The 15,105-nt window shown below is 33.3% G+C and overlaps 2 protein-coding genes across 2 annotated transcripts; both read right to left on the reverse strand.

Moving 5' to 3' along the window:
- Positions 1 to 509: 509 nt before the first annotated feature.
- LOC129216419 (uncharacterized) lies at positions 510 to 1,445 on the reverse strand. Its single transcript, XM_054850634.1, has one exon. The coding sequence runs from the start codon at positions 1,443 to 1,445 to the stop codon at positions 510 to 512; it is 936 nt and encodes a 311-aa protein (XP_054706609.1).
- Positions 1,446 to 2,191: 746 nt separating this feature from the next.
- Positions 2,192 to 3,217, reverse strand: LOC129216420 (uncharacterized). Its single transcript, XM_054850635.1, has one exon. It carries the CDS (start codon positions 3,215 to 3,217, stop codon positions 2,192 to 2,194), a length of 1,026 nt encoding a protein of 341 aa, XP_054706610.1.
- Positions 3,218 to 15,105: the final 11,888 nt, after the last annotated feature.

The raw sequence follows: 15,105 nt of genomic DNA on the forward strand, positions 1-15,105 counted from the left end.
GGTCTCGTAAGCTCACCCGTGGAAGTTTTCAGTCTCACAACGCGTACTTCGTTATCCTTCCTGGAAAACTACCAATGACCCGAGCCATTGGCCAGTCGATTCTCTTCTTTTGATCGCTTCCTATTAGAACTAAGTCATTCTTTTGCACAGATTTTGGCAGACGCTTAGGTGATCGTTGTATCAGTAGAGAAAGATATTCGTCACGAAATCTTTTACGAAACTGTTGCCTCAAATGTTGTAGAAACTGATGTCTTTTATTCAAATTAACTGCATCAAGATGATCCAAGGTCTGGAACTCCAACTTGCGATATGTCTTGTAAAAACATCGACGGTGTGAGAGGGACAAGATCATTCGGATCTTCGGACACACAAGTTAACGGTCTTCCGTTGATCACGGACTCGACATCACATAAAATTGTGAACAATTCCTCGTAAGATACGCAACTCTTTCCTAAAATATTTCTCAACAATTTTTTGACCATTTGTACTAATCTCTCCCACCATCCACCCTACCAACATGCAGTTGGGGGATTGAATTTCCACTGAATTCTCGAAACTGAAGAATCGCATTCAATCTGTCTCCAATCTACGGATTTCAAGAGATTATCCGCACCAACAAAATTAGTCCCGTTGTCTGTATATATAACTTTCGGCCGTACCCTTCTAGCAATGAATCTTTGGAGACCGAGCAGGAATACGTCTGTTGACATACTATCGATAAGCTCAAGATGGACCGCACGATAAACAGCGCAGGTAAATAGCAAAATCCATACTTTTTTCCCTTTCTTTGAGTAAAGGGGGCCCGCTACATCGATACCAGTTACTTCAAAGACCAAGGCTTCTCTTATTCGATCCTCTGGAAGGGGAGATGGTACAGTTTCCGGATGTTGTATTTTGTACCGTTTACATCGAATGCACTTGTTTAACACCCGATGCACTGTTTTCTTACCTCGCAAAATCCAAAATTTCTGTCGAATATTACAGAGCACAAATTGTACACCAACATGAGAAAACCGTTGGTGATAATCAATAATTAAATATTCAACTAACTTGTGGTCAGAGGGCAACAAGATAGGGCATCGAAAATATTCATCATCCTCCCTTCTTATTACCTTGGTTTTTAGCCTTATCAAGCCGTCTTGATCAACAAAAGTGCAGAGGTTTTTAAGTTTAACATTCTTAACAAATGTTTCCTCTTGGACGATTTTCCACAATTTCTTTTCCGCCACATCGATTTCATTAACTGTCAGTTCCCCTTTCAATTTAGTTTTCAGTGCTTTACAATTGATAACAAACCTAATCATCCAAGATATCATTCTAACGATCAGAAAATACTTGGAAAAATATCTTAAATACCATCGTTCTTGAGAAGTGCTGGTAACAGCCTGAACAACGTGTTTCCTTCTCTCACGCGATATTTCTTCCTCATTTAGCTCTAGTTTCATGTCCGGCCAGTCCTCAATGTTCTTTTTCAGCCAATCTGGACCCCAAACACCAGTCGGATTTGATCAGCGTTTTAACTGAGCACCCTCGTGAGGGCAAATCAGCGGCGTTCAAAGCGCTAGGAACCAGTCTTCATACACCCTCAGGAACTAGTTTTCGAATTTCTTTAACTCGATTTTCAACAAAAACTCCCCATGGTTCATTTTTCTTAATCCACGTTAAAGCTGTAGACGAATCAGTCCAAAAGTAGCTTTGAAGATTTGGAATGTTGAGTGCTTGTAGGGTAGAAAAGGCCAAACGAGTCCCAATACAACATCCCAGCAACTCCATTCTTGGAATGGTAGTTTTACGTAATGGAGCAACACGACTTTTCGCCTGTACTAATTGCACGTGAACGTTACCACATTGACCTGACCTAAGAAATACTACTGCACTATATGCACTTTTACTTCCACCACAAAATGTATGTAAAGAAAGTTCAGCCGATTCAAATGTATTAATGTATCTTGGAACTCGAACTTCCGAAAGCAAATGTAAATCTTTGGTCCATGCTTTAAATTTGATATTTAACTCTTCTGGTAGTGGTTCACCCCAGTTTTAAACTCCAGCTTTTTTGAAGTATAAGCTTTGGAATCAACGTAGTTGGGCACAAAATACCTATTACATCAAAAATCTTGTGAACAATCGACAATATATTTCTACGAGTAATTTCTAAGGAATTCAAATCCAAGTTCTTTATCTGACAAAATCAAACATCTTCATGTTTGTCCCAGAGCAATCCAAGTACTGAGATAGGTTCAGATTTTTCTTCAAACTTTTGAGTGGTATACTCCCACCCTCTTAGGTCAAAACAGCCCACATTCATCAAATAAGTTGATTCATGAATAAACTGATTCAGTTTTTTCTCGTCTGGAACGTATGTAACACAATTGTCCACATAGAACGCATTTCTTAAAATGGTGCAAGTCTCCGGAAATTGAGAGGAATAAGTTGCAATGAGGTGGTTTAAAACTGACGAGAGAAGAAACGGACTGCAATTTAATCCGAAAACCAGACGATTATGACGAAATGTTCGGAATTCTCGTTCATCAATATTTTCCCACCATAAGAAACGTAGGAAATCACGATCTTCATTGGCAACAGAGATCTGTAAAAATGCTTTCTTGATATCCGAAGTTACGCCTATTATATCTTTACAAAAATTATTTAAAAGAGGAGGGATTTGTTCCAAGAGATTTGGACCTTTTAGCAGAAAGTCATTAATAGACCGCATTTGTTTAGTTTTACAACTGGCATCAAACACTGGAAATACTTTCGTAGTCGAATGTTCTTTGTAAACACCTCTGCGAGGTAAATAATGAGCTGGTTTATCTATTTTCCTTAAAGGTACTGCTTCAATGATTTGTTCTTCTAACCATTCCTTGAATACTGCATCGTACTCAAAATACTTGTTTTCCCGAAGCAATTTTTTTGTAGTAGACCTACATTTTTGTTTTGCTGTTTCTAGATTACTGTCTAAATCTTCGAACCCTTCAAGTCGAGGAAGCCTGATTTCATAGCGCCCTTCATCATTAATTCGAACAGTTTTCTCAAAAGTATCTAACGCATCTTGCTCTAGATTTTTACAGTCTGTAGGGTCACGAATTCCCAAAGCATCCAATCTCCATAAGTTTTCTATGTTAGGAGAGTGGACAAACAGAGCTGAAATAGAAAACGCGCCAAAAGTTTTATTTCCTAATTCAAAATCAGTCTTATCTTCTTTTAACTTTTCCATTAAAAACCAACCTAGCTTTGTTTCAGTTGCTAACAAAGCGGAATTCAAGCGTTCAATTTTCCCCGTAACAATTTTCCAATAATTGTCAGCACCTATGAGCAAAGAAATGCCTTTACCCCGTATAGCATTATCACAAACGTAGGCTAACAATATCCCCTTAGATTTCAGCTCCTCATGTACCTCTGCGGGGGTGATTCTAAAGTAGCATGAGTAATTTCGTCAATCTCAAAAGCTTCAATTTTAAATTTCGTACAATCCAATTTATTTTGACTTCTACTCGAGGACAAACGCGACGACGAGGAATTTTCGACCCAAACGAATGAATTGACAAGTCTTCTTTTCCTAATATATGTAACTTCAAGGATCTAGAAATATCTTTCCGGATAAAAGTTTTTTCACTACCCGTGTCAAGAAGGCAATGTAAAACCTTATTGGAATCCTTACCCCCTAATTCCAAGGATGCAGTTTGAAGTCAAATTCTATCATGACCCTCGATTACATGATTTGAAACAAAGTTTTCAACTTTATTAGAATTAACATGTACCTTATCCTTAAGATTTTCTTTCCTATAACATAAAGTAACATTGTGTTTCTTTGTACAAAATGTGCATGATTTATCACTTTTAGGGCAGTCTATCATTCTATGAAAGGATTGCAAGCAAATAAAACACCTTCCGGTACGTTTCAAAATTGCCCTTTTTTCATCAACAGTTAAAGAGCAGAAACTTTCACTATCATGATCTGAATTCGACACAAAATATATAACATTTATCGAGAGGTGTCAAGATTTCAACTGCTGAAGGGATGTTTGTAATATTTCTTTTATGAAATGGTTTTTTAGAAAAATCCTTCGATTTATTAAAGGCAAATTTATTCTTTTCTAAGTTTGGAATATTTTGACCTCTGGGAAATTGGGTTTCTGCTTTTTGTATTGCGTGAAATCGTTCTTTAGTCTCAATTTCTGCTCTAATAAATTCCATTAAGTCTTGAACACTGGAATTTGTCTTCTGAGATTCTTCTCGCGTAAATCTGAGGGTTAAATCAGACGGAAGAACCTTTAAGATTAAAGGGCAAAGTAGTGTACTATACGTGTCAGCAGCAACATTAAGCGATTCCAGACTTCTAATTTCAACAGTGCATTTATCATAAAGAGCACGTAATGCATATAAATCCCTAGAATTTTTTACACCTTGAATATTTAACAAATTATTCAAATGAGCTTGGACTAAATCTGAATGTCTTCCGAAACGGGATTGAAGAATTTCAATTGCAATCTTATAGTTTTCCGCCGTCAACGCAAACTCGCTAACTGCATTTGCAGCCGAACCACCAAGTAGCGATTTTAGATACGAAAATCGGTCATCATCTGTTAACGAAGGGTTTTTGTGAACTGCATTTTCAAACTGACTCCAAAAGTTTAAATATTTGTCTCTTTCGCCGTAATATTTATCTATGTGAAGTTTAGGCAAGTGCACAATGTTGATTAAATTTAAACTTTCAAACCCCGAAACATTTTGATTAACAGATGTGCTGTTATTGAATTTTAAAATTTTTCGATCAATTTTTAACTTTAATGTACGCATTTTATCACTGTATTCTGCACATTCGAAAATTTCACTTTCAATATCTTTTTCATCTGTTAAAGGCAAAATCTGTTCGTTTAAATCTTTCAAAAGAACAGTTTTTTCGTCTAACTGAATTTTCAAATCCTCAAAGTCCTCAATAGGTGTGCTTGTATTATTGAGTTTTTCTTCTATTTTATTACAAATGCGTGCAGTTAGGGTTCGATACGGTGTTCGTATCGCTTTCAATGCTTTTAAATCCATAATAGACGGCGAAAAGCAAGTTCAAATATCAAATAACGTAAAAGTGGGCATTTTTACTTACCCATTTCTTTGAAGGTGCAATCATCCAGAATTATTTAGGTATTCGAATCGCAGAATCATCGAAATTTGTTCAAGAGTTCAAATTGTCCAATAATCCAATTTTTCGATGGTAATAATAGTGGAAGTGTCCAAATTTTCGTTAATCCAAATAGTTCCGAGTTTTCGACTTTCAACAATCTAAAGGAGCCTGGTTGAGGCACCAAAAATATTGTTCAATTCATGAACAAAATAGCTTGATTATTTGGGAGAGCAAATTTTTTCTATTCGATACGAAACAACGACAGTTCAACATTTTAAACTGGTTAGAACTTTAATTAGTGACTGGAACATATGTACATTGAAAAATGTGTAAAAAGGATGGCACATTTCAAAGGGTTGAACAAAACCGGCTCATTTCAAAACTCAACATCGACGACTGACGAACATTCGAAAAGGGCCACGAGCCAATACAGCAACGCCCCTTTTGTAGGTGTCTGTGTTGTCAACAATCAATGCCGAAACTATCGAGTGCTCGTGACAAGGGACATTTATGCTCCAATAGCCGTCTGTGTTGCCTTGGCATTCATGCTAGATGTAGCCTAAAAGGGAACTACAACCTCCATTCCCTTATTTATTCTGCAACAAATGTTTCATTTTGATTTGATTTTTTAAATGACTTATCAACAATGTATATCCGTATGTAAAATTTCGTTTCATTCTGACAAATTCTCCTTCTTGCAAAATTATTTATTTATAGACGTTATTTACGGTTCGTACATATTCTTTTGTTTTTTTCTGTTACTTAATTTCTTATTCTACAGAAAAAATAACAATAATTAAGTAGAAAAATCTTTTCCTAATCTGAAGGAAACAGTTTAATTGAAAACTCCTAAATGCCTCGGAAACAGAAGTAGACTTCGTGCAGTGACCGGTTAATTGAATTATCTTTCTTCAAAGAACCGATTAGCGCAAGAATCCGAACGTTAGTTAGCCAATTAATGCCTTATTAGGTTCACTAATTTGGTTTTCCACTTCGGGATCTTATTTTGTTGCAATTCAGATTCAGGTAAAATTAGCGTATTGCGATATTTTCTGTACTTTCGAATCGTGTTTGCGATTTCTCCAGTAAGGTAGGTCTCCAAAACGTAAAGCTACTCATTTTGTAGATGTATGTTTATTTTAAAGCTTTATGCAGTTATTTCGTTTCTTTGCTTATAAATTTTTCACATTGTCTTTTGCAACTCATTTGGAGTGATGACACTGAAATTTTAACGTGGAATGAAACTTATTAAGTGAAAATGCATTGAACTGACGTCATACATTGCAGTTGTTAAATGCGAAGGTATAATTCGTTAAGTGTGCAATACGCATTCAATATTTCATGCACTATATATAATCCTGTATCATTTCTTAAACATTGTTTGGTTAATAAGAAGATTCGGTATCACGTTTTATTAAACCAAACTTCATGGCTCATACACTTTTTCTACAGCTTCTTTCGTACAATGAAATTATGTTCCCAAGTTACCGAGTTTTCAATCTATCTATTCTTTATTATTTTATTAAAACATGAACTTGAAAAATAAAACTTGTAATATTTGCGCATTTATAAAAATACCCAGTATTTTTTATTTTAGATATATTTATTTACTTATTTTTTAATTTTAAAACCAGTTTACGCTAAACTTCACTGAAAAATGTCACAAACGTTTTCTTGAGCTGGCGAGGTATTATGGATAGTATTAGAGGCAAACATTTATTACATCCGATGACATTCCATAACTCCACACCAGCAGAGCAGTATTTTGCTAAAAAGCAAAATCAATTCTCCATTAACTTACACGATTGTCATCGCTGCCCAAATGGAATCCTGATTCATTGCTGAAGACAACCTCGATCCTTATTTCAATCCCGTTAGAAATGAAGCTACTCCAAAAGTGATACAATGGTGTAAAGCCCGAATTTTAAGCTCAGAAAATTCATCAACCATACAATGAGCGAGAATTTTTCGAAGCATTCAACCACTATTCCCAGCCTTTATTAAATTAATAAATCGGACAATTTAATGCATGAAAAGCAAAAATGCGCTGCAACGACACAAATAGTAGCTTAAGTAAATTGTGTATTAAAATGTAATTCAAATATATAAATGGCTAATCTTGATATGTTGTTGGTGGAAAACTACTTGTTTTCCACAATTTGAAAACGTAATGCAATAAGAGAAATGCCTGAACTTGTGAGCATAAAATATAGAAAAGTTAAACTGTAATCCAAAAAAATAGTGTTTTTTTAGTTATGTACTTGAAAACACAACCATTAAATTAAATCAATGAAAGAAAGAAAAATCTAGAAAAAAGTGCTTTAAAATTAGAAAAGAAATATTTTCAATGCCACTACCCCTTAGTTTGCCACCTAGCTGATACAGGAAATTTAGTTTTATTATTTTTTTTCTCAGATAGCTTAGTAGTTTACAAATGATCTTCAACTTAAGACGATTCAGATCCGTTTTTACTCCCGTTTTATATTTAAATTTTATTTTGTAACATTAATAACAAGCTGTGATATACGATTGTATTTATTTCGGATCATTCCTAAACAGTCATTCTTGACACAAACGTAAATTCCATTTATGTATAAAGCCTGAAATGCATGAATACAGCCTCTCTAGCCTAAAAAAGAGAAAAAATATGGCTACAGATCCTTCAACGTCTCTTTTTGTTTCGGTATTAATTCCTATGTTTAAGTGCATTAAAAACTTATGTCCCGTTGGACGCATCGGGTTGGCTGCAAACAAAACAAATAAAATCTTAAGAACTGTCAAATAGTTTGATTGTCAACAAGCTTAAAAACTGGTCTTGAGGACTGATGGTTTTTTCTCTTTCTTTTCCTTTCTTTCTTTCTTTCTTTCTTTTTTTTTTTGCTGCTATGGTGGTTTGAATCGGCTTTGAGTGGTCTGAAACCAACAGATCACTTATATAACTTTGCTAATAATCGCTAAATGTAGGTAAAGCCTAAGTATGATCTTCTTAGAATTTAATTTTATGATTTATTATGTTTGAAGTTGTATTCATTTTTTTTTTCATACAAGTGAGCTTGCCGCACTCTTGATATCTAAATTTGCTTGCATTTTCTATTGCATTTTTTGCTCGCATTTCATTTGACATTTTGTATGAAACCTCAGGCCCGATGACAATGCAATATTCTATAATGATATTAATTTTTTAACCATTAATTATTAGTTCATTCTAATTTTAATCTACATTTTCCCCTAAATCCTGTAATATAAGGTCGAAAAAATGCTTGCACAAATTGAAGTTAAATATCCATAGAAATACCGTGATTTTTCTGCATCTGATTAAAAAAAATTCCAACAATCAAAGATAATTAGAACATGAATTATAATTGCTTTTAAGTAATTTCATGCAAAAATGTACAGGGTGTCCGGAAAAAGACTCACTGCTTTCACAAATTTATGACAGGAAAATGGTTAATGATAAAAAAAAAATAATTTTTGCAGAAAATTCATGTGGTGGGCCGCAATTTTTGTCCCCCAGAGTTCCAAGTTTTAGTTCATTTTTTTAATAGATGGCGCTGCAGATAGTAAGCCTCTTCGTCAAAAAGTAGTTATTGGAACTCACTGGTTATTCCTCCGATTGCGATGTGCGGTTGCAGCCGGCGGCAGACGTTTTGAAAATATTATTGTGTAATTTTGTTTATTAAAACTATTTTTCGAAAACATATGATGCAATTTTCTGTCTTTCTTTGATTTACTGTATTACAATCTGAAGCGCCACCTATTGGAAAATTCTTGAACTAAAATTTGGAACTTTGGGGGACGAAACTTACGGCCCACCGCATGAATTTTCCGCTTTTTTTTTAAATCATTAACCATTCTCCTGTTATAATTTTTTGAAAATAGTCATATTTTCATCTTTTTCAGGACACCCTGTGCAAGAGCCCTCAATTGAAAATTCATTGTTGTTCAGGGTAATTGTTGAACAATGCTTTCAATAAAATTTGCCTAAAATGTTAAAAGCAATTTACGTAATCATAGCAACTTGTAAATGTATGGGATATTTCAAGTTGTAGCGAATTTTGAATGTATTTAAGATGTTAGGTTGAACTTCAACTTTTAGTAGGAATGTATTTTTATTTCTGCTTAGCTCATTTCTGGAATATTTTTGTATTCATATATGTGTTGCCAGTTCATTTGCAGAGAAAAAAATGAATTATATCTTTTTATATTTACATTTACAAAATAGTCTACTTGCATTGAACTTATGTTATACATAGGAATTTCAAATAAAGCTAAATGATTTTTATGGTTACAATGTTATTTATGGTGCAGCTAATGTTTAAGTTTTTTTTATCAACTGAATAAATTTTTTAAACTCCGTTATCGTCAATTTATCCGTCTCAGTCATTGTCTGATCGAGGTATGTAACACCAAATGGAATACTTCAAACGCACAATACTAAAAACCAGAAAATAATTAATGAAATAAAAAGTTTTTAAGTACTATGTTTTTAAAATGCACTAAAAAGTACAAATGAATTCCTCTAAGCTTCATAAACATTTAAAGTCCTATACAATTTCAGAATTTCTGACAGATTGTTTGGAAAATTTGTGATTATGAGTTGTTAATAACTATCAAAATACTTTTGAGCTTTAAAAAGGAAGACAGTAGGAAACAAGTACATATATAACTATAAGTGTTAAGAAAGGTTATCAATGAAAAAACTTCAGTTTATACTATTTGCAAAGCAATTGAACTGTTAGTTAAATTATAAATGAATCAATTGTTTGTTGCATGGGCCCGCCATATTTCACTTTTTAATGCTCACAGGAATTTTGAAATTCATTAAAAACTTATAATCTTAAATTTTATAGACCATCCGTGAGAAATTCTGAAATTGTATAGGGCTTTAAATCTACATGAAGCTTAGAGAAATTATTTTGTGCTTTTTTGTTCATTTCAAAAACATGGTACTTAACAACTTTTTTATTTCATTAATTATTTCTATTTGGAAAATCTACTTAAACATTAAAATATGTTTGCGTGTGCTTATGCGTACCTGTTGAGATTTTTGTATTCAATATATCAACTTAGAAAAATATATTATAACGCTCGTATTTAAATTCAATTGTCAATTCCATTTTAAAAAATGTAGGGTAGACCATTACACGTTTATGCAGTTTTTTTCAATGAATTTTCTAAATTTTATGTTTTAACTTAGGAAATTTTAGATATTGCGGTTTTATAAAGCAGTTAATGGAGTAAAAATTGGTATATTCAGTTGTTGCTCAGTTTGTGTTTTTAACAGTCAAAAAAATTATTTTTGAGTACTAGTCGGTTGCGTAAACTTGCCCCGGACACGGAGCACGTTCACGCATGCCTATTTTGACATCTAACGTTGTTCTTTTAGCGTTTTGAACATAATATCAAACCATCGTTAAAATAAAGTAAATTTATTACGGAATGAACAGTCTATAATGTAAAAGCAGAACGGGCATGAATACAGCACTACATGATTGTAAGCTATAAGATACGAATTTGTGACTCATTTAAAAATTAAATGGTGATTTTCAAAGCGAAATAGCACGTTTAGAGGTAAGACACAGTGAGAACGTGCGTAAAGGTGCTCCGACGTCAATGCGTAAACTTGCTCCGTCGCCATGTTTGGATTTATTTTCAAAGTGCAAAAAAATATAACAACATTTCAGTTCACACAAATACAATTCTCCAAAAAGGATAAAATTCTGCTAATGTTTATATATTTCTTCTTTCTTAACCAAGCATTATTCTTCAAAACGTTCAACTGAAAAGTTACTCGCCTTGGTAGAAAACAAATTATTCTTTCTGCATGCTAGATTGAGGCTCGACTGATGCTAAAAAACTTGTGAGGATATTTGCTAGGGTGCAGCATCAATAGCGACTGTTGACTCTCCAGTTATAATTCGTTTTGAAAAAAAGGCACTGCGTAAACGTAAAATGCGTACAAAACCAACCTTTGATCTAACAATTGTTGATTAAGAAAATCGTGCGTTTCGGGGTTCAGTAATGTTATGCTCACAAAACTGCAATAATGCCGTGCTAAGCAATAATGTCGTCGGAGTTCAGTAATGCTACGCTCACAAAACTGCAATACTGCCGTGCTAAGCACAAATGTCGTATCTACAGCCGAGTTCAGAACGAGAAATTGTCGTTTAAAGTTTTGCACCTCCATGTATTTGATTCAGATGCACCTTTTTCAGATTTAAAAAAAAATATTTTTTTCATTGACAAATGACCATAAAACATTGTATTTAGCTGCAAAATGTGACAAAGAGCCAATTGGAGACCTTAACTCAATTTGATGAAAAGTGCAGAAACCACTTTTGTGCTTAGCACGGAAGAATGTCTATCTTTTAAGTTGGCAATCGTAACAAAGTTTACTAATTTAACTAAGAAACGGCTCCGCTGCCATGTTAAATAAATGGACGATTTGACATCTACTTGTACTTCAAACTTCTACTTATCTATTAAGATTTCCACTATCTTAGATGAGCGAAAAGTAAAATCTTTCGATAAAATGTAAAATGCTCTTGTCTAAACCATTTAGTAGTGATTGCTTAAAAGCATCGAACGTAAGGGAGGAAGTCTTTATCTAATAAGGGATTCAAATTAGCGTTCACGGGGAAAACGAGTTATGCTAGATTCACAAAATTAGACTGAAAATGACGGGCTCGACCAAATAGCAAAATTTGGCATTTCCTTTGGCGCTGTACTCTGAACTTTAAAATTAGGAATAATTTGTGTCACTTGTCTCCGAGCGTTATGTGAAATTTTATAGATTAATTTCCATTTTCTCTGAAATAAACATTTTTGAAATTTCTGTATTGCTAAGTAAAACTTCAGACTAATAAGATCGAACTTTGTGCACAAATATTTACGCAGTTTTGTAGTTAAATTACAGAATGCTCCTCAAAGAAGCAAAGGAGTCTATTTTTATGTTCATAAACTTCGATTTCATGACATCAGCTATTATCTGTCTTAGTTGACTAAAGCTGCAATTTTGTTTTTCTAATTATGCCTCTTTCATGATGAGAAAATTGTTTGAAAGCAAAATATAATTCATTTTGTGTACAGGAAACTACATGCTGAAACGAAAAGTTATTGTTTCTAATTTTTAGGTGCTATATTTTAGTAAAATCCACACAACGGTTATGAAGAGCAACACGAATTTTCTGCGCGTCATAAAATTATTGGCTGTTGCGACACCATCATTTTACATTATAGTAAGATTTTATATATTTTGAACTTATTTCCCTTTTTTGTCATTAATTTATTTATTAATTCCTACAAATAGATCAAATCTTAATCATAATTGCGAAAAACATAGTTCAAATTCAAGTCGTAAAAATTCAAATGATTTCCAGGGGTTGGATGTCTAAAGAATGTTGTGTAAAGTCAATACGGTGAGCATAAATATAAACTATTCCGAGCGAAAATGGAAGCCACTACCCAGGAGGAGTTACATGTTCACTATGGACGGTGGACCAGAAGAGTTTGTATCATAACCATAGAAAAATAACCTAGAAGGAAAATGAACTACCGTCAAATGATGGAATAAGCAATTCATGATTTCTCAAAATAAAAAGGGGGGAACATTGCGCTTTTAATGATGTTGTATAAGCAGCTTTGGTAGGTTCTATTATTTTTTCTTTCGAGTCATTGATAACGTTTTGTATCACATTTTACTAAACAAGTTAAAACCGCTTTATTTGATGCAATTTCTTAAAATGTAGTTGTTACAGTGAATGTTATGAATATAAATACTAATAGTTCAAGTTTCCATGAGTGCAAGAACTAGGTCATAGACAAAGGCCCAAATTTTTCTGCGTAAGTACATCAGAGCAGGTTATAAAGTTTTTTTTTGGTCACGCAGGCTTTGACAGGTAACATGTAGCAAGAGGTGCGTAAAATTGTTGCAAAAACAATTGCAACATCATACAGTCATTACAGGTCACGTGACCTGGTGCTCCCCATTCAACCACCTCCGAGTGTGAGAACATTTTAGAGAGGTGCACATAAGCCTTTGAAACTAAGCTATGCAAGTTTTAAGTTTAGAAGACACAAATTCAGGATCTAGGATGCTTCAAAAAGGAAAAAAAGTGGCTTCCAAAAAGGCTCCCAATGGGGTATTCGTTCACGGACTCTTGTTTTGTAAGCAACTAAGATGATTTTTTTTTAAAGGAATTAGTTCAAACATGACAGCCTATTTCCCTAAATGTTGTCTTGTGCAACTTCATAAGTGCAGAATAAAAAGCAAATATCGTTTTCTTCACTATTTCCAATGTTAAAAAAATGTAGCTCGAAAACAAAAATATCATTTTTATTTCTTTTAATTCCTCCCTATTGTTAAAAGGTAGATTTAGAAAACGAAATGATTGTCCAAAGGAAAAAAATACCAATTGGCTTACCTTTTCACCAACTATCATTACGCATAGTAATGCGCCAGTAAATGTAAAAAAGATCACCAGCATAAAAAGGCATTGATTTACCGCATCGCTAAAGAAAGAAAGGAATCAGTTTAGACATTTCCTAAAGATTAAAGAAAAAAAGATAGACTCTAATTGATAGCTATTTAATCAGTCCCAAGTAAAGGATCATTTGCTGCTTTTGTTAGTTTGCATATCTAAAGAAATCAATTACTGAGGAAAAAAATATTTACTAGCGCCTGAAAAAGAAGACTTAAATTTCTTACTGTGGTTTCTTATTTCAGAAGCGATAAAAAAACACATTAACACTTATTTTTGCTCAAACAACTGAATTTCTTAACTAATTGCTCCGATTATTAATTAAAATATCTAGATATAAAATTTAACGTCGTCGTCATTACCTTTTTTTGCGTTTTATTGCTCATAAAATATGCTTAGTATTTTAGTTACAGTTCAGTAAAAAAAGAAGAAAAAAATAGTTTCAAAAATACCTCTTTTTTATTTGTTAACTCATTTGAGAGAGTTCATAATGGTAAAAATTGGTAATTTAAGAACATTAAGTAGGAACGATTTGTTTTTATATTATTACATTTTTTGGCTAATTTCCGATAATGACCTTTTTTTGAAATTCGAGAAATTTCTGAAATAAAAACAGTACATTAAGAAGGACTTTACAGTTAATGAAGTAGTAATGTGTTAAGGTTTATTAAAACACTTTTTAAGTTTCTTGACGGTTACCGTTAATGCGCATCGATTAATTCATGCACTTTGTTTCTCGTGTTGTTATTCATGTTATTTATAATTACACCTAGCTTTTCAACTAAATTTGTTATAAATCCGTAAATAAAAGCATGCTTATGTAGCATAAAATGATTTGTTTTATTTATAATTGCTCATAGTTTTTTTAACTCTATTTATAAACATATACCTAAACATTACTGCCGTGGGCAATATACGTCATTTCTCATTTTTCTCTCTTTTTGCATCGTTGTTATTTATTTTACAGAAGCTTTATTGTACAAGCTTGATTTTTTTATTTCCGCTGGAAAAAAAAATCATGAAGAAAAAACGTGTAATTCCAACATTTCCCTATTGTCAGGATGGAATCCAAAACGGGTATTTCTCCAAATATCTCGAAAACTCATTTCTGCAGAAACTGCCGTTAAGAAAAATTTCGAATTTCAGTTTATTCGTGCATTGTATGTAAAATCCTATTCTGCATCTAGCAATGTGAATGTAATTCTAAAAAAAAGAAAAAACTTTTATAATTGGGTGGTTTCCTTCAGTCAAAAGTACTACTTTTAGTCATTGGAATGGATAGAATGAGCAAAAAAAAAAAAAAAAAACATGGACCCAGAAAATTCTTTTATTTTCCCGACAGTTATTTTTAAATTAATTTTTTAAAATATCCGATTTCTCAAACAAGGCGTGGTCCTGATGACGTCACAAATGATGCACTTTGCCGCATCTTTCTACTACGTTTCCACGTTATGATAAGCAAGCAGTGAATTAAAACTGCGCTCTACGCTTGCTACCAACCAT

This window comes from Uloborus diversus, chromosome 2, assembly GCF_026930045.1.
Source record: "Uloborus diversus isolate 005 chromosome 2, Udiv.v.3.1, whole genome shotgun sequence".
NCBI lineage: Eukaryota > Metazoa > Arthropoda > Arachnida > Araneae > Uloboridae > Uloborus > Uloborus diversus.